Raw genomic sequence first — 23,701 nt, 5'->3', positions numbered from 1 at the left:
GCCTGGCCCCCTGAAGAAGCCGAAAAGGAGGAGAGATGTTGACATTGGTCAAAAGGACAGAAGAGGGGGAGGAGTAAAGAGTCTGGACAAGGTTGTTAAAATAAGGGCCAAAGCCCATTCTATGCAAGACTCTCCACAAAAATGACCAATTCATCCTATCAAAAGCCTTCTCTGCGTCTAGGAGGGAATAGAGACTGGACACGGGTTTAGAAACGGCGGAAAAGGACAGAGCAAATCTGCACAGCGGGTGAAGCGGAAGAGGCGAGGAAAAAGAGATATTACAGGCCCTAAGCATGGACCTCTGCTGGAGGTAGAAAAAAATGAGGAAGAGGGAAGATTAAATGTGACCATAAGAGACTGGAATGATTTGAGACCAGAGCTGTCAAAAATGTCACCCAGGGTGGAGATACCCGACTGAGACCACGGCGAGGAAGAGATGGGGCAGCCTCCAATGTTCAAGACAGGATTGTGGAGCAACGGAACGCTGGGATGCCATTTTGGGAAGGGGCCCAACAATTTCTCAACCCTTCTCCAGGTGCGAAGCGCATGAGAGATAATCGGACCGACGGAGGCAGAGATGGATTTTAATTTAACAGGGAGGAAAGGAAGCGAGGCTAGACGATGGGGGAGAGCATATTCTGCTTCGATAGGAAGCCAGGCGGGTGGATGTTGGGGAGGACTGATCCAGCTCCAAACCGGCCTCAGGGTAAAAGCAAGGTGGTAAAATTCGAAGTCCGGGAGAGAGACACCCCCATCCAACCGGTCGCGGATTAGGGTAGAGTGTCTGACGGAGGGTCTCTTGCCATCCCAAAGAAATGTGGAAATAGCAGACTTGACAGAGGCCCAGTACCCAGGTGGAGGGGAGAGAGGAAGCATGGAACTAATAAAATTAATTCTCGGGAGCACGTTCATCTTAATAACGGCCAGCCTAGCCCGAAATGAAAGGGGAAGAGAAGACCACGAGGAGATCGAGGCTTTAATGCCCTCGAGAACGCGGCGGAAGCCAGCAGCTGTGAGCTCTGGGACCGACGGATAGATGTCCAGCCCCAGGTATCTGAAAGACCTCGCCTGGGGAATAGAAGGAGGAAGTGAAGAGGTGTGGCAGGCAGGATTCAATGGAAGGAGAGAGGATTTTACCCAGTTAATCTTATAGCCAGACAGGGATTCATATGTTTGAAATAGGTTAAGGACATGAGGAAGATCTACAGGAGCGTTGCCAAGGTAGAAGAGCAAATCATCAGCGTATAAAGAAACTGACTGAGGGACACCTTTCACTAGGATGGGGGAAATAAGGTCTGAGTGGCGGAGGGCAGCAGCCAGAGGCTCCAACGACAGATTAAAGAGCAGGGGGGAGAGGGGACAGCCCTGCCTGGCCCCCTGAAGAAGCCGAAAAGGAGGAGAGATGTTGGCATTGGTCAAAAGGACAGAAGAGGGGGAGGAGTAAAGAGTCTGGACAAGGTTGTTAAAATAAGGGCCAAAGCCCATTCTATGCAAGACTCTCCACAAAAATGACCAATTCATCCTATCAAAAGCATTCTCTGCTTCTAGGAGGGAATAGAGACTGGACACGGGTTTAGAAACGGGGGAAAAGGACAGAGCAAATCTGCACAGCGGGTGAAGCGGAAGAGGCGAGGAAAAAGAGATATTACAGGCCCTAAGCATGGACCTCTGCTGGAGGTAGAAAAAAATGAGGAAGAGGGAAGATTAAATGTGACCATAAGAGACTGGAATGATTTGAGACCAGAGCTGTCAAAAATGTCACCCAGGGTGGAGATACCCGACTGAGACCACGGCGAGGAAGAGATGGGGCGGCCTCCAATGTTCAAGACATGTATATCAAAAGCCTTCTCTGCGTCTAGAGAGAGAAGGGCAGCAGGGAAGGGAAAGGAAGGAGCAGCGTGAAGTACATGCAGCAGGCGACGGATGTTGTCGGCCGCATGACGGGATTTAATAAAGCCAGTTTGGTCCGGGTGAATCAATTTGGAAATCACCGCCTGCAGTCGACGGGCAAGCACCTTGGCAAACAGTTTGATGTCTGAATTCATCAGGGACAATGGGCGATAGCTGGAGCAATCTGAGGGGTCCTTACCCTGTTTGAGCAACAAAGTCATCAAGGACTGATTAAGAGAAGGATGGAGATGGGAGGCAGAAATAGCAGAATTCAGCATGTGGAAGAGCGGGGTAGAGAGCTGCTTCCAGAAGGCAGAAAGAAGTTCAGGAGGGAGGCCATCGGGCCCTGGAGACTTCCCAGGGCTCATGGAGTCCAGAGCCTCTTTAAGTTCTGTCATCGAAAGGGGAGCCTCGAGCATAGAGGCTTCTGGGCCTGAGAGACAAGAAAGAGGTACAGAATCAAGAAACAAATCAGGGTCAGAGGGTGGAGAGACAGTGGGAGGGGAGAATAAATGAGTAAAATTGAAAAAAGCTACTGTTAATTTCCTGTGGGTCAGTGGTGAGAGCTCCATCCTTGGTTCTAACAGAAGAGATTGTGGAGAAAGAGTCACATTGCCGGAGCCGAGAGCCAACAACTTACTGGGCCTAGCACCCAAGACATAATATCGAGACCTAGTACGATGAACCAAAAACTCGGCACGGCGTGACAGAAGAACATTTAGCTCTGCCCTTGTGTTTAAGATGAGGGTCTCATGATCCGGATCAATCACTGCAGGATGAACACTCTCTAAGTGAGTTAGGCGCCTTTCGAGATCACAGATCTTCTGGCGACATTCACGAGCCAGGCCACTGGCAAAAGCAACCGTGGTGTCACAGAGAAAGCCCTTTATCGCCATCCAGCAGTAGACTGGGTCATCAGTTGAGCTTGAATTAATTGAAATAAATTCTTCAAGTCTAGGGATCAAATAGGCTATATATTTGGAGTTTCGAAGCAAAGAAGTATTGAGCTTCCATCGTGGGGCCCGAGGAGAAAGAGAAGGTACAGCTAAGTGGAGGAGAGCACACTTGTGGTCAGATAAAGAAGAAGAGATCAGAGAAGCCGTAGAAACAGCGGGGGCAACAGATCGAGAAACAAAGATGTAGTCTATGCGAGATTGGGAGTTGAAGCGGGGTGAGAAGAAGGAAAATTCTCTAGCGGAGGGGTTAATTAGGCGGAATGAGTCAACCAAATTCAGGACCTCCACGAATTTACACAGGGAACGTGTAGAGGGGGGCAGCAAGGCTACCCACGAGAGAGGGAGATTTATCAAGGACAGGATCGTGGACAGCGTTAGCATCAGTTCCAATAACAAAGTCCAAGTCTTGAAATTTAAGAAGGTGGTCAGAAAGATCCTGAAAGAATGAGGTGCGTGGGGGAGTGGGAGCGTATGCAGCAACAAAGCAGACCTTCCTGCCCCCCAGGTCGGAGAGGGCATAACAGTACCTGCCATCAGCATCACCCCCGGAATTGAGAATATGAATCTGAAGGGTCCGCCTCACCAGTATGGCCACCCCACATCTACGCGAGGAAGCTGATGAAGTGGAGACAACCCTGTAGAACCTGGAGGCCGCCCGCAGTGCATCTCGCTGGAGTAAATGGGTCTCAATTAAAAAGGCAAGGTCAGCGTGCTGCCTTTTCAGAAATTAAGTCACATTGGACAGTTGTTGTTCGGGGGTATTCAGGGCCCTAACGTTCCATGAAGCTATATTTATATTGACCAAACAGAACAGACAGTAAGGTGTAAACAAGGAAAAAATAAAAAAATTAAAAATAAAAATAAATAAAAGTCTCAATATGCCAGGCATGCACCAGAGGCTGAATGCCCTGGTCGGTCAACCGTAACTTTAGGAAGTGTGTCTCAGGGAAAACCCCCTTCCCACCCCCCCAAACAAACACAAAAATTCCCCAAACCCATGCTCCAGACCGGCAACGCAGCAGCAACATTAAACACAATAGAAAGGTAAATGGTTCTGCTGCCAGGTCCAGAACATCTACCCTCCCGCCCCCTCCGACCGATGTCGGAAACTGCGCGCACGTGGCGCCCGAAGCCAAGCCGCAAAACACACTAACTGCGCGCACACATCCCCACCGCCTTCTGAGTAACAGCAACGGAAGTAAAATAAAACTGACCTCATGCCACTGCTTGCTGCCCCGTGTACAGAGCAGGAAAAAACGGCAAATGGGAGAAACCGTCAGCGAACCGGGCAACAGCAGTACAGCAGACGTCCAATTAATATAGTAGTAGAAGCAAAAAACAAAAAAAAAAAAACATCACATAACAGTACATTAATAATAAAATAAAATAACTGGCTTATAGGGGCGAGAAGAGGTTTGGGACCGGCCGTACAGCCTGTGGGCACGGTCAATGGCTGGCTGGAAATTGGGAAGATGGGGGAAAATAGCCGGCCAGAGCTTATTAAGGAAAGACCGCATATCGCCCCCTTCGCGCCCTAGCTTAATCCCAACCACTTTAAGATTGAGGCGACGGCTGCGGTCCTCAATCTCCGTGATTTTGTTATCCAGGGAAAGCAGAGCCTTATTAAAATCAGCCAGCTCCCTGGAGTGCCGATCGGTCACAGCCTTCACTGAGGCGACTTCTTTTTGTATGGATTTAAAGTCTGCCCTCAGCGAGTTCAGGTCAGCGCGGAGCTCCGAATGGTGTTGCTGAAGCGTGCCTTTTAGCGAGTTCACCTGTTCGGAAACAAAGTTCTTCATTTCCGCGAGAAAGGGAGCCAGGAGAGAGGAAAGGGCCTCCTCAGTAACGCCGCCATCAGAGCGGGGTACTTTCTTCTCCGGGCTGGAAAGGGCTGGGCGAGGTCTACGCTGATTAGCAGCCATCAGGAGGAATAACAGGGTAAGCGCCGAAATCGTGCGAAATTGCGAACGGGAGAGTGACAAGGGGACAGACTAAAGGGCAAAAAGGCGGATGGGACGCGCGGACGAGCAGAGCTAGGCAGCCATTAGCGACGAGCGTCCCCATACATAGCTTATATCTAGTAAGTTGGCCCAGCCCTCGGAATATTTTTCTGTATGTGGCCCTCACTAAAAAAAGTTAGGACAGCCCTGCTGTAGACGAAAGGGCCGCTGGTTTTCATTTTGAATTCACAGCGGGGCATATCTGCAAGAAAACATGGGAAAATCAGGTATCTGAGCCTGATGAACTGAGAGATACTAGACTAGCAAGGTTTGTGTTGAAGGAGCTTACTTACCTTTGGGTCTCCTTTGTCCAAATATGCGGCGGAACAGCCTGACGAAGAAGTGCTTTACGCGTTTCACTGCTCTGAATCTTGGCACCTTGTGGTAGCTGTTTGATGGAATTTCCTCCGGAGTGAAGCCCTAGGGTTGTAGTTTAAGATGTTTCGGTTGAGCAAAGCAATTCCTCAGGATGCATGAATACTATTGAACTCAGCAGACCAGCAGTTTGCATGTACCTTAGTGAAGAACTTATGATTCAGGATTTGCTCCAATGTGGGCCGATCCTGTGGATTCTTTTGTAGGATCCAAGAAATCAATTTCTTGGCTGATGAGGAGAGGGACTTTGGTAGAGTATACTCTACTTTAGTGACACGCTGCTTGATTTCTTCAGCGTCGCCATCAAAGGGGTATGCACCAACAAGCATAGTATACCTGTATCGAGAAAGTCAGCAACGGCATTCGAGCTTCATTTGCATATAACAACATTCTGCATTGGTGCATTTCAGATATCATTCTTGACTCTGGCTCTGACTGTGAGGACGATTGAGAAGGTATACATACATGATACACCCCAGCGCCCAGACATCTGACTCTGGCCCGTGTCCCTCCATCTTCCACACTTCAGGAGCTGCATACTCTCTCGTCCCACAAAAGCGTCTACAACACACACAAAAGGAAAACAGTATACATGTGCTTCAGCCTGTTGCATGAGCAATTTGAAAGATTTGCTGGAGAATCTAAGAAAAAGAACCCACTTCTGCCTGCTTTCCAGTGGCTCCAGCTTGGTGGCCAGTCCAAAGTCGGCCACTTTTAATCCCAAGGCCTCCGTTAATAATAAGTTCTCTGAAAGACCAATGACTCAAATATTTCACCTAATAACACCAGACATTAAACAGTTGTAGAATACAACAGCAGGCAGCAATCATATAAACCACACTGGAAATGCCATGTAAAATGCCAACACTAACATGTGAAGAATTAAATAAATCACGTGTGCAGGCACACATACCTAATTTGAGGTCCCTGTGGACAATGCCTTTGCCATGGATGTGTCGTAAGGCCCCAATGAGCTGTCTCAAGTAAAAGCGCACCTCAGGCTTGCTCAGGATTTCTCATTCTTGAAGGAGGTCTAGCATCGACTGGAATGGGAAAAGAAAGGATGGCGTGAGTCGACATAGAGTCTTAACCTTAACAAACTGTCTGCAAACAGCTGGGCTCACCCCCCTACTGCACAGCTCCATGAAGATGTACATGAATTTATCATCTTCTACATGATGGGAGAAGTTTACAACTTGCTGGTGTTGCAGCAGCTTCAGCAGCACCACTTCTAGGAGACTCTGAAATGTCAGACGTGTTACCACAATGAGCATAAGGGAAATGCAATTTAACTATGGAGGGGGCTGACTTCAAGCAGGATTCAGACCACATACCTCTTTTATTCCAGCAGAGTCCTCTATCGGAATTACCTTCACTGCAAATATCTCTCCACTCAAAATGTCCACCATCTTAAAGCATTTTGCAAAACCTCCCTAAAAACACAAGTGCATTAAGAATTTAAGAATTTCTGCCATACAGTATGTAATTGATTGTCCATTTTCCAGAGTCTACTCTACAGTAGAGGTCTGCGCGGGACTGATTTTTCATCCCGCTCCCGCACGCTCCCACAAGTTTCTGTCCCGCTCCGGCAGAAATGTGTAATATTTCGAGCCGCTCCCGCCCGCATTTGTTATGGTTTGTCCAGCTCCCACCTGCTGAATCCCGCAAGCAAGGCTGCTGGAATATAGGGTGTGCCAAAAATACCGGACACATTTTAAATGCTATAATATCTTAGCTTATAAAAATTAAATAAGGTACCAAATTTATTTATCTAACTAGGCTACAGACCTGAATTACAAAATATCTAAACCCAGTCTCAATAGAAACATTTCACAGTCAAAATGAGAGAAATATAGGGAAACATTGAAATTTGTGGCGCGGCTCTGCGTTTATTTCAACTAGAGGTCTGCGCAGGACTGATTTTACATCCCGCTCCGGCACAAGAAACTCTCAAATGTAAACCCGCGCCGCGTCCCGTGGACGTCCCGCCCCGTTGCAGACCTCTACTCCAGGCCCGGATTGGCTAATCGGGAGGACCGGGATAATTCCCGGTGGGCCGGTCCGTTTTTTGGCCGCCAGGGCCGGTGTCCCTATAGCTGCCTGCACTCACAGCAGTCGCACTTTTTTCATTATTTATTTATTTGTTTGTTTGTTTGTTTGTTTATGTATTTATTTATTTAACCATAGCCTCACTCTTTTTATTCATTATTTTACCGCAGCTCCACTCTTTTTATTTATTTTCTCGCAGCCCCATGAGCAGAATACAGCCTGCATTTTTGAAATGGCCTATCCCCCCCAAGGTTAAAGAAATGCAATTTAAAATAATCAATGGTTATTACCCAGCAGCAGAAATGCTTAAAAAAAGATTTGGTTTTGAGGTGGAGCCATGTGGATTTTGTTTACGTGAGGAAGAAAGTATTGAGCATTTGTTTTTTTCCTGTTCAGTAACAACTAAATTCTGGCAGGATCTGGTAAACTGGATGAGTGTAGGAATAGATGGGATGACCCCACTGACCATAACACAGGTTTTATACAATACTGATATTCTGTCTAAGGAGCTTGCCATGCTTTACAATGTGGTAATAATTATGGGCAAATACCACATCCATAAGTGTAAATGGCAAAACAAAAGACCTTCCCTAAGTGGGTTGAAGATTGAACTGAAGTCTTTTCTTTCATCCCTAGAATTACTGAAGGAGTCATGTAATGCTGCAGTATTGATATGTGAGAATGTAACCCAGTTTCTATCCCTTAAATGATTGTGTTTCATTTGGTGTACCAAGTAAGCCGCATGTATATTAACGTGTTGTCAGAAAGGGAAAGGTTAGATGTCAAAGAATGGCCTTCACATTTCTATATTGTTTTATTTTTATTTATTTATGTATTTATTTTTCCTTTTTCCCTATTCTTCCAATTTTTTTTCTCATGATGTTGTTGCACTAATGTTAACTCCTGATGAGAGTTTGTAAATGTGTGCAAAGACTTAATAAAAAAAAAAAAAAAAAAAAAAAGTTTCACTTCTGATGTTAAAAAAAAAAAAAAAAAGAATACAGCCTGCAGGTTAATGATGACGTAATTAGCATTCGACTTCCCCAACAGCGGCACTTTGCTCAACAGATCAAAATCAGTTGTTAAGAGATACACGAGAGATGAAAAATGGATAATAAAAAGCGAAAACGTGGCGCTGAAAAGGCCAGAATTAAAAAAAAGAAAGCTCTAGAAACTGACGCGGCCAAATGTACTAAGCTGAGTACATTTCTCGTTAAAACCAGCGGCAGCGAGAGTACAACAACACATGAAGACGATGAAACGGCCGGTAAGTTAACGTTAAGCTAGTTAGGAGCAGTGCAAAACAACGATGTCTGCAAACCACCGTTCATGCTTATGTATCGAACTTTTTCTTGTACTGTAGCTCTTCGGCAGCAGCAGCCTCTAGTCCAGTTAGCTGCTAACAGTGAAGAGCCAGGCAACGTAACGTTACCAAGCACCAGTCATGAGCCCAACACACTAGAATGGGCAGGTAGGATTGTCATTGAGTGAATATAAGAATTCGAATAATTAATATTAATATTAATGAATATTACACCTGCTCAATGAAAAATGCCCTGAGATAATTAATGACATCAGATGATTCACTACATTAATAAATCTGACTTAACTTGATCAGAAAGCTAAAAAGGGGAAATTTGTGGTGAGAAATATTACCATTTTTAAAATTTCATTTAGTGTCAGACGCAGAGCCAGGACCCAGTTGTACCATGCAAGAGACTCTCAATGTGGAAAACACAGGCAAGCTGTTGTACCACAGGTTAAAAAAAGTATTGCAGATAATAGTGCAATACTTGTTTTATTCTTTATTTGTGTTTAAGGACTGGATATCTGTGAACAATTTTGCACAGAATATATATTCAGATATTGCAGAAAAGGACATTGTGATGTTTTAAAGAATAGTGTTGGAGATTTACCCTTTAATGTTCTCATATTTATGAAAAATATTTGAAGTTATAGAGCAGCTGTTTCCTTGAAAAAGACATGATAGTGTCATTAGAAAGTTTAATACATTTTATTTTAATCTTTATTTTATACATATACACTTAGGCTACTGTATTTGCACTGAATTGGAAATGACGTTATTTTAATATAGTCAGTCGTGAACTAAAGTGGGCCGGTGTAAGGCTTGAAAATCCAGGGCTGAAAAGGAGTCCCACTCCGGCCCTGCTCTACTCTACAAGACAATTTGCAACTTAATTATCTACGGTATCTTTATAGTACATACTTCTCCCAACAGTTCGAGTCTGCGGTAAAATCGCTCATTTCTGTGATCAAAGATGATCTCAGGAACTTCGTGTCTCCGCTGAGGACAAGCCATGTTGCAGTAAGACAGAAACCGACGAAGTAGCATCCAGTAACTAGGCAACGGAACAAGGTACGTTCCATAATTACGTAACGCATCGGATATTTGAACGAAAACATGAAATAACTTTTTTTTCCCCTCCAAGAAATTACAGGTATTACATAAAACGTTTCTGCAAACACACCCATTGGCATTAGTTCGACCAAAAAAAAAATCTGTTTCAGTAACAATATACACCTCTAGTTTTCATGAGAATATTAAATCAGCCATCCGACACGCTTTTACTGTCAGGTACCCAAACCCAAGGGAAGGGAACAAACACCACGCGCAGCGGCTGTAAATGGCGCGCGGAGAGGAAGCCGGCAATTAGCCAATGTAGCTATTGCCACGATATTATTTTATAAAGGGGAATCTAAGTTGCATTTAGTTAAGTATATTTATAATTTAATTTAGTAATCGCACTCTTATTGTGCTGGCGTAATATACGATTAATAACAAAAAAAGAAAGGTGAAAATATATATATATATATATATATATATACACGATTCCTATGATAAGCAAGTCGCAAGCACGGACATCGTTGAACTCTGGAAATGAAAGTTAGTTACAAGAACGTAGACCGACAATTTCCCTTTGTGGCATGCAGCGAAGGATGTATTTAATGTTGCTTTGCAGCTTGTTTTACTAAAATGTAATTCCACAAGCTGTGCATTCTGTTGATTTGTGTTACATATTTTCCTCCTCACTTTTTTCACGATGGATTTGGAAAGGCCAAACAGACAGACCACGTGTTTCTGACCTGGTTGCTAAACTTCTGTAACCCCTGGGCACAACTAGCACATTGGGTGGACATCTTCCAGTGACATGACTTCAAGGTTCACCATCGGCCAGGCAAGCTCCAACCACACCCTCTCTCATTGCCCCTGTAGGACGGATGACTCCTGTTGCTGCCGCCACATCAAGGACAGCCAGAGGAGGCCCATGGCAGCAGCAGTGCAGGTGACCATTGGTGGCAAGGGACTGGAGACCGTTCACTGCCAATGGCTGCAGATGGAGCAGGAGAATGACCTGGCGCTGGCTGGCTGCAGGTGTGGAAGCAGCTGAAGTGGAAGGAGTCCTCTTCTCTCAACCTGGAGACCGAGGCCTTCTACTCACAGTGGGGGGGGGGCTCACAGAGCACAATGGGCTGCTGTACTGGTGCTAGCAGTTTCTGCACAGAGAGACACACCTGCAGGCACCCTGGAGCCTTTGTCCCACAGTCCGGATGGCAGTGCATGGTGCAACAGCAGCCAGGTACCATACCCAATGCATGAATTACATTATTCATTATTACATTGTAAATATCTCTAAATGTCTTTTTCAGATGCTCACCAACCAGGGGGAATCAGAGGAAACTTTAAGCCAATGTAATATTGTAAAAATTGCGCTATTTCAAAAATTGAACTGAATGTTGCTTTCTGAATGCAATTGTTTAATCTTTATAAGGAACGCCGACTCTGGGTAAGACCTGGACTGAGCAGTGCTTGGTGGCACAATTTTCACCCACATGCCCAGTGTACTGTATGCTAATATGCACCATAAGCTATGTCATTTGCCTTTTACACGGTGCAGTGTGAACGTCAAAGGTTTTTCTTAAGAAACCCCAGTCAAAAAAAATTATTAATGCATTAATGCAGACATAGACTTACTTTGAGCCAGAGTGGAGGACAGCAGCACTGTCATCAGGAGAAAGAAGGCAGAGATCTGATGGGGCTTCATGAAGGGGGTGGGGTGAATCAAAAAGAAAGACAAGAGAAGAAAAAACATTTAGTACTTAAAACACCTAAAATAGACTGACCACATACTCAGCCAGGTGGCTCCATGTGGTTTGAAAAACAGCCAATTGCACACATGCATTGCAGCTAATATTAATACCTTATAGTACATGCTCAGAAGGTATATGATGTCGGTCTCAGCAAGTTCTGCCCCTCTGTCTTGTCCGCGATCAGTCTATTTCAGGCACATAAAGTGGAAAAGGTGTTTTATTTGCACACCACCTCCACCTCCAGTCACACAGCCATTTTAAAAGGTCCTGGTTCAACTGTTGGCCTCAGTTTAGGTGTACAGTAGAACCGAGGCTGAACTTCGTCCAGTGGAATCATGAAGCCCCATCAGATCTCTGCCTTCTTCCTCCTGATGACAGTGCTGCTGTCCTCCACTCTGGCTGATGGTAAGTCTGCAGCATCTCACAGCTTTTATCAAGACTTTGTCAGTATTTTAGGTTTAAATATCTTTGATAGGAAATACAAGGTTACAGACCCTACTGTGAGATATGATTACAGTTCTGTCTAAACCAGTTTCTCTGTGTGCATTTTTCATGGACGTATTCAGAGAGGCTGCATGTATTCTGTGAGGCGGCGGCTCTCCAGGAGCTCACCACACACCAGCAGGGGATCAGCAGCACCATGCACACCACTGCTGACCACAGTCTCCTCACAAGCAGCCACAAGGAGGACCGACAGAGCAGGCTGGCAGCTTCACCTGCAAAGCCTGAGGCTCCTGAGAGCGACAAGGCGGATGGATTGATTACAGGGGGACAGATGAAGAATGGGGCTGCTGTTTCCAAAGAAAGAGCTGGTATATTTCTCCCATTTTTCGTTAATAACATTACCCGCTACAGTTTTGTATGTATATGCTGTAAATATCTTGTACATAAACTGTATATACATTTTCGGTTCTTCATGTCTATCCAGAAGCCAAACCAGCAAAACAATGTTGTTTTACATACTTTCCTAAAAGCCTGAGGATGGACCTCATAGTTAAGTATGAGGAGACCAGAGGAGACTGTCCTAAACCTGGAATTATGTAAGTATTTACTCTTTTCATGCATTGTTTTGAACTATTACTGGTTCTTGGTTTAAAGTTTGTTGGATGCAAACTGTCTATAACAGAACTGACTTGTTGTTCAGGATCAGATGTATATGGAGAAGGATTATAACAAGTGACAAGCAGACCCATGTTATTTTATTTTTCATTTTCAGAATTTACACCAAAAAGGGCATTAAAGTGTGCGTCGATCCCAGAGCTCGCTGGGTTCAGGAGGCCAAAACGAAGCTGGATCAGCGCTTCTTCCTGTTCACCCCATTTATTCTTCTGTAACATTATTTCCTGTCATCTTCCAAATCATGTACAATTTAACTGAATTTTATAGTTTAATATCTAAAGTTTTATTTAGCCAGTAGTTAAATTTGAATTGCACACATACTGCTTTGTAAGCATATTACTAAATAAAGACTATTGAAAGGTTATTGTTCAGGTTTTTCATTTAAATCATTTCATTTGTAAAACAATGTTTTTTTGGTTGGTTAGCATATGAAAAATACAATTAGAGAAACATACAATCACCCAACCTTGGATCGAGAGAGAGATAATGGATGGATGGATGGTTCAGGTTTTTCATTTAAATCATTTCATCTGTAAAACAATGTTTTTTTGGTTGGTTAGCTAACTTCAGTCAGAGTGTCCATGCTAACCCCAGTCAGAGCACCCATGCTAACCCCAGTGAGAGCGCCCATGCTATCACCAGTTAGTGTCCATGCTAACTTCAGTCAGAGTGTCCATGCTAACCCCAGTCAGAGCACCCATGCTAAACTCAGTCAGAGTGTCCATGCTAATCCTAGTGAGGAGCATCCATGCTAACCCCAGTCAGAGCGTCCATGCTAACTTCAGTCAGAGTGTCCATGCTAACCCCAGTCAGAGCACCCATGCTAAACTCAGTCAGGGTGTCCATGCTAACTTCAGTCAGAGTGTCCATGCTGACCCCAGTCAGAGAGTCCATGCTACTCCTAGTGAGGAGCATCCATGCTAACCCCCGTCAGAGTGTCCATGCTAAACTCAGTCAGAGTGTCCATGCTAACTTCAGTCAGAGTGTCCATGCTAACCACAGTCAGAGTGTCCATGCTAACCCCAGTCAGAGCGCCCATGCTAACTTCAGTCAGAGCGTCCATGCTAACCCCAGGCAGAGCGTCCATGCTTACCCCAGTAAGAGCGTCTATGCTAACCCCAGTCAGAGCGTCCATGCTAACCTCAGTCAGAGTGTCCATGCTAACCCCAGTCAGAGCGCCCATGCTAAACTCAGTCAGAGTGTCCATGCTGACCCCAGTCAGAGTGTCCATGCTAACCCCAGTCAGAGCGTCCATGCTAACCCCAGTCAGAGCATCTATGCTAACCTCAGTCAGAGCGTTCATGCTAACCCTAGTCAGAGTGTACATGTTACCATCAGTGATAATGTCCATGCTAACTTCAGTGAGAGTGTCCATGCTGACCCCAGTCAGAGCGTCCATGCTAACCCCAGTCAGAGCGTCCATGCTAACCCCAGTCAGAGCGTCCATGCTGACCCCAGTCAGAGTGTCCATTCTAACCCCAGTTAGTGTCCATGCTAACTTCAGTGAGAATGTCCATGTTAACCACAGTCAGAGCGTCCATGCTAACCCCAGTCAGAGCGTCCATGCTAAACTCAGTCACAGTGTCCATGCTGACCCCAGTCAGAGTGTCCATGCTAATCCTAGTGAGGAGCATCCATGCTAAGCCCCATCAGAGTGTCCATGCTAACCCCAGTCAAAGCGCCCATGCTAAACTCAGTCAGAGTGTCCATGCTAACCCCAGTCAGAGCGCCCATGCTAAACTCAGTCAGAGTGTCCATGCTAACCCCAGTCAGAGCGTCCATGCTAAACTCAGTCAGAGTGTCCATGCTGACCCCAGTCAGAGTGTTCATGCTGATCCTAGTGAGGAGCATCCATGCTAACCCCCGTCAGAGTGTCCATGCTAACTTCAGTCAGAGTGTCCATGCTAACTTCAGTCAGAATGTCCATGCTAACCCCAGTCAGAGCGCCCATGCTAACTTCAGTCAGAATGTCCATGTTAACCCCAGTCAGAGCGTCCATGCTAACCCCAGTCAGAGTGTCCATGCTAACCCCAGTCAGAGCGTCTATGCTAAACCCAGTCAGAGCATCCATGCTAACCCCAGTCAGAGCGTCCATGCTAACCCCAATCAGAGCTTCTATGCTAACCTCAGTCAGAGCGTCCATGCTAACCATAGTCAGAGTGTCCATGCTAACTTCAGTCAGAGTGTCCATGCCAACCCCAGTCAGAGCGCCCATGCTAAACTCAGTCAGAGCGTCCATGCTAACCCCAGTCAGAACGTCCATGCTAACCCCAGTCAGAGCGTCCATGCTAACCCCAGTCAGAGCATCTATGCTAACCCCAGTCAGAGCGTCCATGCTAACCCCAGTCAGAGCGTCCTTGCTAACCACTGTCAGAGCGTCCATGCTAAACTCAGTCTGAGTGTCCATGCTGACCCCAGTCAGAGTGTCCATGCTAATCCTAGTGAGGAGCATCCATGCTAACCCCCGTCAGCCAGCTTCAGCTTCCATTCTCCTCTGTGGTGGAGGGGTTCAAGGTGGCCAAGTGCAGGGTGGCAATGGTACTCAGAGACTCTAAAGACGAGCGTGTCAGCAATGCGGGGGTCATAACAAAAACCGGCCGCAAGTGGGTAGCAGACACCGCTGTTAGGCAAGCTGAAAGCTCCATAGAGTTGAGGGATATCATTGGCAATGTCTGCACTGGCCGGCAGACACTAGGAACCTCCCGTTTCATCCAGTGGGGGAAGGCAACTGTGCAGCAGAGGAGAGAGATGGTGCAAGCCGAAGTGCGGCACCAGGTGGAAGAGACACGGAAGGCGAAGGCTGTCGAACTAGCAACCCAAGGAACTTGGACCAGATGGGACCTCCCAAAAAGGAGGGTCACGTGGACCGAAATCTGGAGGCTGGAACCGTTCCGTGTGAGTTTCCTCCTGAGGTCTGTATATGACACACTCCCGTCACCTGCAAACCTGGTAAGGTAGGGCCTGAGGGAGGATCCACTCTGCAAATTGTGTGGGAAGAATGGCACACTCTCCCACATTATAGCAGGGTGTCAAACAGCTCTGGCCCAGGGGAGATACAGGTGGGGGCATGATCAGGTGCTCAGCGCTCAGCTCCTGGAGCAGGCCAGGAGAAGGCCGCAACCACTCAAGCCACAAACATCAGTGCTGCAGTTCATCAAGGCAGGGGAGCAGCCATCTTCTGCAAGGAGAACCAGGACCAACATCCTCCAGGGGGCACAAGGATGGGAGGTGATAGTTGACCTGGGTAGGAAGCTCATTTTCCCTCCCATCGTCCAGACCACCTTGAGACCTGACATAGTCATCTGGTCAGAGCAGGCAAAGAAGATCATCCGGGTAGAACTGACTGTCCCATGGGAAGAAGGCTGTGATGATGCCCATGAAAGGAAGTATCTGAAATACCAGGACCTCATCATGGAGTGCAGAGAGAAAGGATGGCAAACGTGGCTGTTTCCAGTAGAGGTGGGGTGTAGAGGGTTTCCGGCACAGTCTGTATGGTCGGTGCTCACTACACTCGGCGTATCAGGCAAGGACCATAAGGCAGCTGTGCGCAGGATTGGAGAGGCAGCAGAAAGAGCCTCTTATTGGTTGTGGTTTAAAAGGGAGGAGGGGGGCTGGAGGCCTGGAGCTGATGGGCAGTGATCTGGCCACCACTGCCGACCCGCCAACTGGAGGGTGTAGCGGATAAGGGTCGAAACACCCTGAGAAGGTCGGGCACCGTCTGACGACATCGGCTCCAGGCCAAGGCCACAGGCGATCTAAAGAGCGACTGTATGTGTGGCATCATGTGAAGTATTAAGCAAGTATAGGTGATGATCTGAGACATTTCACACCAAAACTGAAGCAGTATCACTTGATGATGCAGGGTTCCCCCTGGAGTTTGATTTCAATTCTTCACTTTTCTTTGTATTTTTGCTTCTACTAATCAAATTCTTCACTTTTTTTCAGCATCCGTTTTTTTAGTCACTCTCTCGCCGCTTCTTAATAAATTAATCATTAAACTCACTGAATATACGTCTCTTCTGACAATCACACTGTGTTTGGTCAACTAACGGCATGGGCGAGTCACGAGTTTACTTGATAAGGTTGGGTAGAATCGTGAATACTGTGTAAAAATTTGCGTGCTGGCGTGCTGAAAACATGTTCTAATTTCTATATATAAAAGGTAAGCTAATACTTTCCCGGTGTTTCATAGTACCTTTGAGAGGGACATTCTAAAACGCTTAATGTGGTTTAATGTACCAAAATAGCAACCAATAATCACCAAATTTCGCACACACACATCTGGTCGTCATAAAGACTTTCACCTGACAAAAAATCAAAACCGAAATACAAGGAATATGGATTTTATTTTAGGCTACGTTAAGCGTTTTCCCCTCCATTGACGCCCATTATAAGGAAAAGGCTTAATGTAACTTAAAGTACCAAGACAGCCACCAAAAATCACCAAATTTCTCACACATATATCTGGTCATAAACACTTTCACCTGACAAAAAATCTAAACCGAAATACAAGGAATATGGACTTTATTTTACATTAAGCCTTTTCCTTATAATGGGCGTCAATGGAGGGGAAAACACTTAACGTAGTATAAAGTCCTTATTCTTAGCATTTCGGTTTAGATTTCTTGTCAGGTGAAAGTGTTTATGACCAGATATATGTGTGAGAAATATAGTAATTTTTGGTGGCTGTCTTGGTACTTTTCCTTATAATGGGCGTCAATGGAGGGGAAAACGCTTAACGTAAAATAAAGTCCATATTCCTTGTATTTCGGTTTTGATTTTTTGTCAGGTGAAAGTCTTTATGACCAGATGTGTGTGTGCGAAATTTGGTGATTATTGGTCGCTATTTTGGTACATTAAACCACATTAAGCGTTTTCACATTAAGCGTTTTAGAATGTCCCCACACCGATCGATAACATTTGCTACTTTTAGAACGGCCCATGCTCATTTGACATGGATGATCGACGATCGTGTGTCCGGGGCGCCGGGACAGTTTTGATTAGGCGCTACGGGTGCTACGGTTTAAAATTGGGAAAAAATGAAATTCGACTTTTCAAAAATTCAAAATTCGTCATTTGAAAATTGAATTCGCCAGAGTGACGATTTGATGCCGTTTTTCTTCGCCACCATGGGTTCCGTTTTCGTCAATGACGAGAGTGACGCTTTAGGTGTTGCAGGTATTTTATACCTCCCTTCGTAATTAGATTGATAATCAGGTACTTTGAGGCAGCATTCAATGATTTTTCTAATCTGAGATAAGAGTTAAAACACATTAATTGTAGCTCAAACATCTGGACATGTCATCAATGAATATGCTTTCCAAGTTAAAAGTGTGTAATTTAAGTCTGAGGTAATATTTCTACCTAGTTATTGTTCTTTGTTCTGCTTCTATAAACACTGTAAGAGAGATTTGTGTTTATTAATCTCCTGACAAAGTGAGTGAAGATCATGTCTGTGGTCAGAGTTTGTTTCACGTGCATTAACTGGTGATCGTGTGGCTGCAGTGTGACTCAGTGGGTTACGGTGCTGTGTCTGTGAGCCTAAGGTTGCCTGTTTAAATCCTACGACTTCACAGTTGGGCCCTCGAGCAAAGACCTTAACTCCAATTGCTGCAGGGACTCTGCTTTTTCAAAAAGAAGTTTGTTGCTTTGGGTAAAAGTGCCTGCTAATACATATTAGATAAATGTTTATTCCTTTTATCTATCATCCACCCCCACCTCAGACACACAACCCCTCTAAAAGGACGTGGTTAGACTCTGCTGGCCTCAGTTTAGCTGTAGAAGCGGCGCTGATCTTCAGAAACGTCCAGTGGAATCATGAAGCCCCATCAGATCTCTGCATTCTTCCTCCCGATGACAGTGCTGCTGTCCTCCACTCTGGCTCACAGTAAGTCTGCAGCATCTCACAGCTTTTAACAGGACGTTGTCAGTATCTTGGATTTTAATAAAGATCATGGACCCAATTGTGAAACATGAACACAGTTTCTCTGGGCGTATTTCTCATGTATGTATGTATGTATACATGGCTGTATATATTTTGTATATAGATTGTGTATACATTTTCCGTCCTTCATGTCTGTCCAGATGGCTGCAGACCATTTAAATCTAGGACTTATAGGATTCTTTAAATTTCTTTGATACAAGCAAGGTTACTGACCCAATTATAAGTTTTTTATAGCGGGGTGTGCGGGTGGTCCGGGGTCCGGGCTCTGTCCGTGCCTGCGTGGCCGGCCTCCCGGGGGCTGTGGGGTTCCTGCCTCGTGCTCGCCGGTGGGGGGCGCCCGGTGCCTCCTTCCCTGCCTTCCTTGGGTGGGCACGCAGCCGTCCGGTGGCGGGGGCCCAGGTACCTGGCCGCTGTGGGGCGGCTGGGTCCGTGACCCGTCGGGGCTCTCCCGGCCGTCTGGGGGCCCCGGGGCGGTGTTGTTGTGGCCTCGCACACTCACTGGGAATCATTCCATGTTAACCTGCACACTCATACATACACTCACAACACACAAACATAGACACATACACATATGCGTACACACACACATACACGTACATATGCACACGCACACACATACACACACTTTCATATCAACACACATACACTTAGAATGCACACACACACAGACATGCGCGCACACACACACATACAAGAGAGCCTAGGGCTCTCTTCCCCTATTTTATCCCTCTTTCCCCTTGTCTGGGTGTGTGTGTGTGTGTGTGTGAGAGTGTGTGTGAAAGTTGGTGTGTGGCTTCCACTCCCTCCTCTCTGATGCAGATACGGGTACGACGATATTTAGACAGTGTTCCTGGTGGTCTGCTTATGCATATATATTTATTTTCTTTCGTTGGTATTAACGTATTTAATGCCAGAAGCAGATACTGGCACAAGCACATTCCCATGTCATAATGGTACCACTGGTTTCTTTGTGTGTATACTGTTTGTGTGTGTCCCTGGATCTTATCTTTCAGATACAGCAGCTGGTGTGATGATACGGTGTAAAGCAGCAAGATGCAGAAGCTGTCCTCTTATTACTCTTTCCTTTTTGTTCTACTGTTTGTTATGTATTATTTCTCTTTCCCTGTCTCTCTCTCTCTCTGACCCCCCTCCTTATTTTATTTTTATTTTTATTATGTATTTATTTATTTTTCTACTTCCTCTGTCTCTCACCCCTTTCTCTCCTTTCTCACTTTCTCTCTCTATCTCTTTCCCACTAACCCCCCCTGTCAGCTCCGGCTTTGTGGCGCATTGACATAAAAATGATTAATAAAGAGTATACCTCAAGTAACAAGAGGAGCTTAAATCCGAAGCTCCACTTGTTAAAATAAAAGTGTTGGCACAATAAGGCACCCAGACTAACATCTTGCTTGCTAAACTGCCGGACACGACAAGTGAGAAAAAAAAAAAAGTTTTTTCGCAGTGCATTTTTCATGTATATATTCAGAGTATATATTCATTCATTTGTAAAATTATTTTCTGTCATTTTCCAAGTCATATAAAATGTTATAGCGTATTATACTTGAATATATTGAGTTTTAATTCTTTTATCAGTATATTAATTATAAAACAACATTCTGGTACTTGGTGGGCATCTGAAAAAGACTATTAGAGAATCATGCAATTAGCATAATATAAATGTATCCATTCTCTATGTGTGTGTCACGCCCACATCGGACCCCGACCACACCCAGCCTCACCAGAACAGCCCCGCCTACATACAGATCATCTGAAAACACTTAAGTAATCAAACTTTTAAAGTAAATTCTTGCCAAAAAATATGTTCAATTCAGCACTTAAAAGACATGAATTTGTTATATTTGCACTACACTCAAATATTATGCTTTGATGTTCTTAGATCTTCATCTACACTCAATCCTTCAATATTTCAGCTCTTATTTGGGGGATTTTCTCCCATTCGTCCTTGCAAAGGGCTTCTGATTCTGCAAGATTCTTGGGTTGTCTTGCATGCTCTGCTTTTTTGAGATGTATCCACAGATTTTCAGTGATGCTTAGGTCGGGTGACTGAGGGCCGTGGAAAACCTTCACCTTGAGGTATTCCATTGTAGATTTTGAGGTGTGTTTTAGATCATTATCTTATTGTAGGACCCATCCTCTTTTTAACTTCAACTTTTTGCTGCTGGAATTTGCTGCATGATATTTATTCAAATCCATTCTTCCCTCTACCAATGACATGTTTTCTGTGCCACTGGCTGCAACACAAGCCCAAAGCATGATCGATCCACCCCCATGCTTAAAAGTTGGACAGGTGTTCTTTTCCTGGAATTCGGTATGTGGCCAAAAAGTTCTATTTTGACTTCTTCAGTCCACAGATCGTTTCCAAAATGCATCAGGCTTGTTTAGATGTTCCTTTGCAAACTTCAGATGCAGAATTGTGTGGCTAGGATACAGGAAAGGTTTTCTCCTGCACTCTACCATGAAGGTCACATTTGTTCAGGTACCGCTGCACAGTAGAACGGTGAACCACCACTCCAGAGTCTGCTAAATCCTCCTGGAGGTCGTTTGCGGTCAAATGGGGCTTTTTATTTGCCTTCAAAGCAATTGAATGAGCAGTTCTTTCTTGACCTCCATCATTTTCAATTCATACAGTATGTTTGGAATATGTTTGTAATTCTCATGTGCTTACTTCTACATTGTAATCATACTACTTCTACATTGTAATCATACTAATAATAATAGGTTACACTTTGCACTTGTATAGATTTTGCAGGGAGGCCAGCCTAAAGGGAGTCGATACAGATGTATTTAATTACGCTTTAAAAAACGTGCTACAAAACTGTACACTTCTGGCGGCACTTTAGTCTAATTTGTGAAAATGAAATTGTTTCAGTCTTATTTAAAATGCTATTGGCTGTACTTGGAAGTATACAATTGTAACATTGTTCTACTGCTGAATATGTATACAGTATATACCAATTCATTTTTCATTGACTTGTCAGCCTTATGTGTGAGATCCTTCCACCTAAGGAACCTTTTGATCTTGGACATACATGCTTCCATTAAAGTACTTCAACAGAGCTCCTTTAAAAGATTCAAAGGAAAAAGTTGAGGTGGTCCACAAAGGACCCCAGTTTCTCACACTTGTCACCAAATGCACATTAAGAGATGTTCGTCTTTCTGTACAACCTTTCAAACACCATAACAAATTTCTTCAGTACTTTCTCAGCAGTGCTAATGTGAACCAGTTTAACCTTTTCCTGAAGCAGAGTATAAATTCCAAAAACAAGAAGGAAGAGGTGGTTCCAGTATTTTGTGGGAAGAACACCATACAACACTGGTAATGCATATAATCAGAGATCCCCAGTCAGATGCTTTCCAGTATTTCCGTTCTTTTACTGAACATGGGACTCCTGTTAACTCTACTGGAGGTTGGACCACACAGTTAGGTTTTATACACATATGTAACTGAAGAATGCGTTATGATTGGCTCTTTAAGTGTTTTCATAAACCACGTTACTGTACACACACACACACCAGACAAACAATAATAGACAATAATAAATATTAAAATCCCTCTGGGTTAAGAATAAAAAGCCAATAGACAATAATCACAGTAAAAAAATCACACTGATTTATTTAAGACACATATGACAGCCAGGACAAATTAACATTTAAATTTTATGATATAAAATAAACATGATATAGCATGATATAAACACATTAAATTATTAAGCATAATTATCATTTATTGACCAGATTTGATTGATTGAACTTAAATACAAAAGAGATTAGCCCATACATAGCTATTTTTTTTTTACAAAGAACAAGACAGAACAGAACAAAACATATTCGACCCCCACCCCTCAATACACCCTGAGACAGCACCTCAAAGGAGACCAACAATGGTCACCGGCACACCCAGCCCCGAAAGGCGCAGCTAAAAACTGAGGAGAAAAGAGATAACATACTTAAATCAGTAAAAAAAAAAGGAATACAGCTTCAGGACGTGACCCGCAGCCAGTCCTCTACCAGCTGCACGTCACGGAGCCAGCTCTGGATCGTAGAAGCAGACGAATTGTTAATCCGGGCCGCAGAGAGTTCCAGCAGAAGCAGATCAAGAAAGGTGGACTTCCAGACAGTGGGAATGGCACGATCAGGAGACTTCCAACGAGAGGCTAATAACAGCTTAGCCGCTAACGAGGCAGACATCAGGAGCCTCCGCTGGAAGCGAGATAGAGAGAGAGAAGAGAAGTCCAGGAGAAGAAGGACCACGGGAGACAGAGGGATGGGAGAGGAAAGAACTGAAGAGAGAGATCTGGCCACATAATCCCAAAGAGCAGCCGCTGGAGGACAGTCCCAGAACATATGAAGAAAGGTACCAGGGACCTGAAGGGGACAGAGGTGACATAAGGGGTCAGGCTCTAAGCCCATGAGATGGCGTTTCCGGGGAGTGGGGTATAATCGGTGAACAAACTTAAATTGTGTTTGCTGGTGATTGGGATTTTTAGAGCAGTTTTTAATATTATGAAAAATAACACTCCAAGATAGGACAGGGGTGTGAGAGAGCTCCCTCTGCCAGACAGAAATTATGGGGAGAGGTTTATGAGAGGATCTGCGGAGGAGAGAATAGAGACTGGACACGGGCTTAGAAACGGGGGAAAAGGACAGAGCAAATCTGCACAGCGGGTGAAGCGGAAGAGGCGAGGAAAAAGAGATATTACAGGCCCTAAGCATGGACCTCTGCTGGAGGTAGAAAAAAATGAGGAAGAGGGAAGATTAAATGTGACCATAAGAGACTGGAACGATTTGAGACCAGAGCTGTCAAAAATGTCACCCAGGGTGGAGATACCCGACTGAGACCACGGCGAGGAAGAGATGGGGCGGCCTCCAATGTTCAAGACAGGATTGTGGAGCAACGGAACGCTGGGATGCCATTATGGGAAGGGGCCCAACAATTTCTCAACCCTTCTCCAGGTGCGAAGCGCCTGAGAGATAATCGGACCGGCTGAGGCAGAGATGGATTTTAATTCAACAGGGAGGAAAGGAAGCGAGGCTAGACGATGGGGGAGAGCATATTCTGCTTCGATAGGAAGCCAGGCGGGTGGATGTTGGGGAGGACTGATCCAGCTCCAAACCGGCCTCAGGGTAAAAGCAAGGTGGTAAAATTCGAAGTCCGGGAGAGAGACACCCCCATCCAACCGGTCGCGGATTAGGGTAGAGTGTCTGACGGAGGGTCTCTTGCCATCCCAAAGAAATGT

At 45.0% G+C, this 23,701-nt stretch overlaps 1 protein-coding gene and 1 long non-coding RNA gene across 2 annotated transcripts in view; both read left to right on the top strand.

The window, feature by feature from the left end:
* Positions 1-10,618: 10,618 nt before the first annotated feature.
* On the top strand, positions 10,619-12,408 carry LOC140586314 (uncharacterized). The gene is made up of 3 exons (XR_011988168.1): positions 10,619-10,869; positions 11,947-12,192; positions 12,309-12,408. It is a non-coding gene; the product is annotated as an uncharacterized lncRNA (long non-coding RNA).
* A 2,545-nt stretch (positions 12,409-14,953) lies between these two features.
* LOC140586298 (serine/threonine-protein kinase PLK3-like) overlaps positions 14,954-23,701 on the top strand; it is a 12,060-nt gene continuing 3,312 nt past the window's right edge. The window contains exons 1-2 of the mRNA XM_072708110.1: positions 14,954-15,394; positions 15,776-15,958. Of these exons, the coding sequence (XP_072564211.1) occupies positions 14,954-15,394; positions 15,776-15,958 (624 nt within the window). The remainder of the gene's footprint in view (positions 15,395-15,775; positions 15,959-23,701) is intronic.

The sequence above is a fragment of the Paramormyrops kingsleyae genome, unplaced genomic scaffold (genome assembly GCF_048594095.1).
Source record: "Paramormyrops kingsleyae isolate MSU_618 unplaced genomic scaffold, PKINGS_0.4 ups38, whole genome shotgun sequence".
NCBI classification, from domain to species: domain Eukaryota; kingdom Metazoa; phylum Chordata; class Actinopteri; order Osteoglossiformes; family Mormyridae; genus Paramormyrops; species Paramormyrops kingsleyae.
The sequence above is the reverse complement of the archived record's forward strand: the minus strand, read 5'-3'. Positions and strand labels throughout refer to the sequence as shown.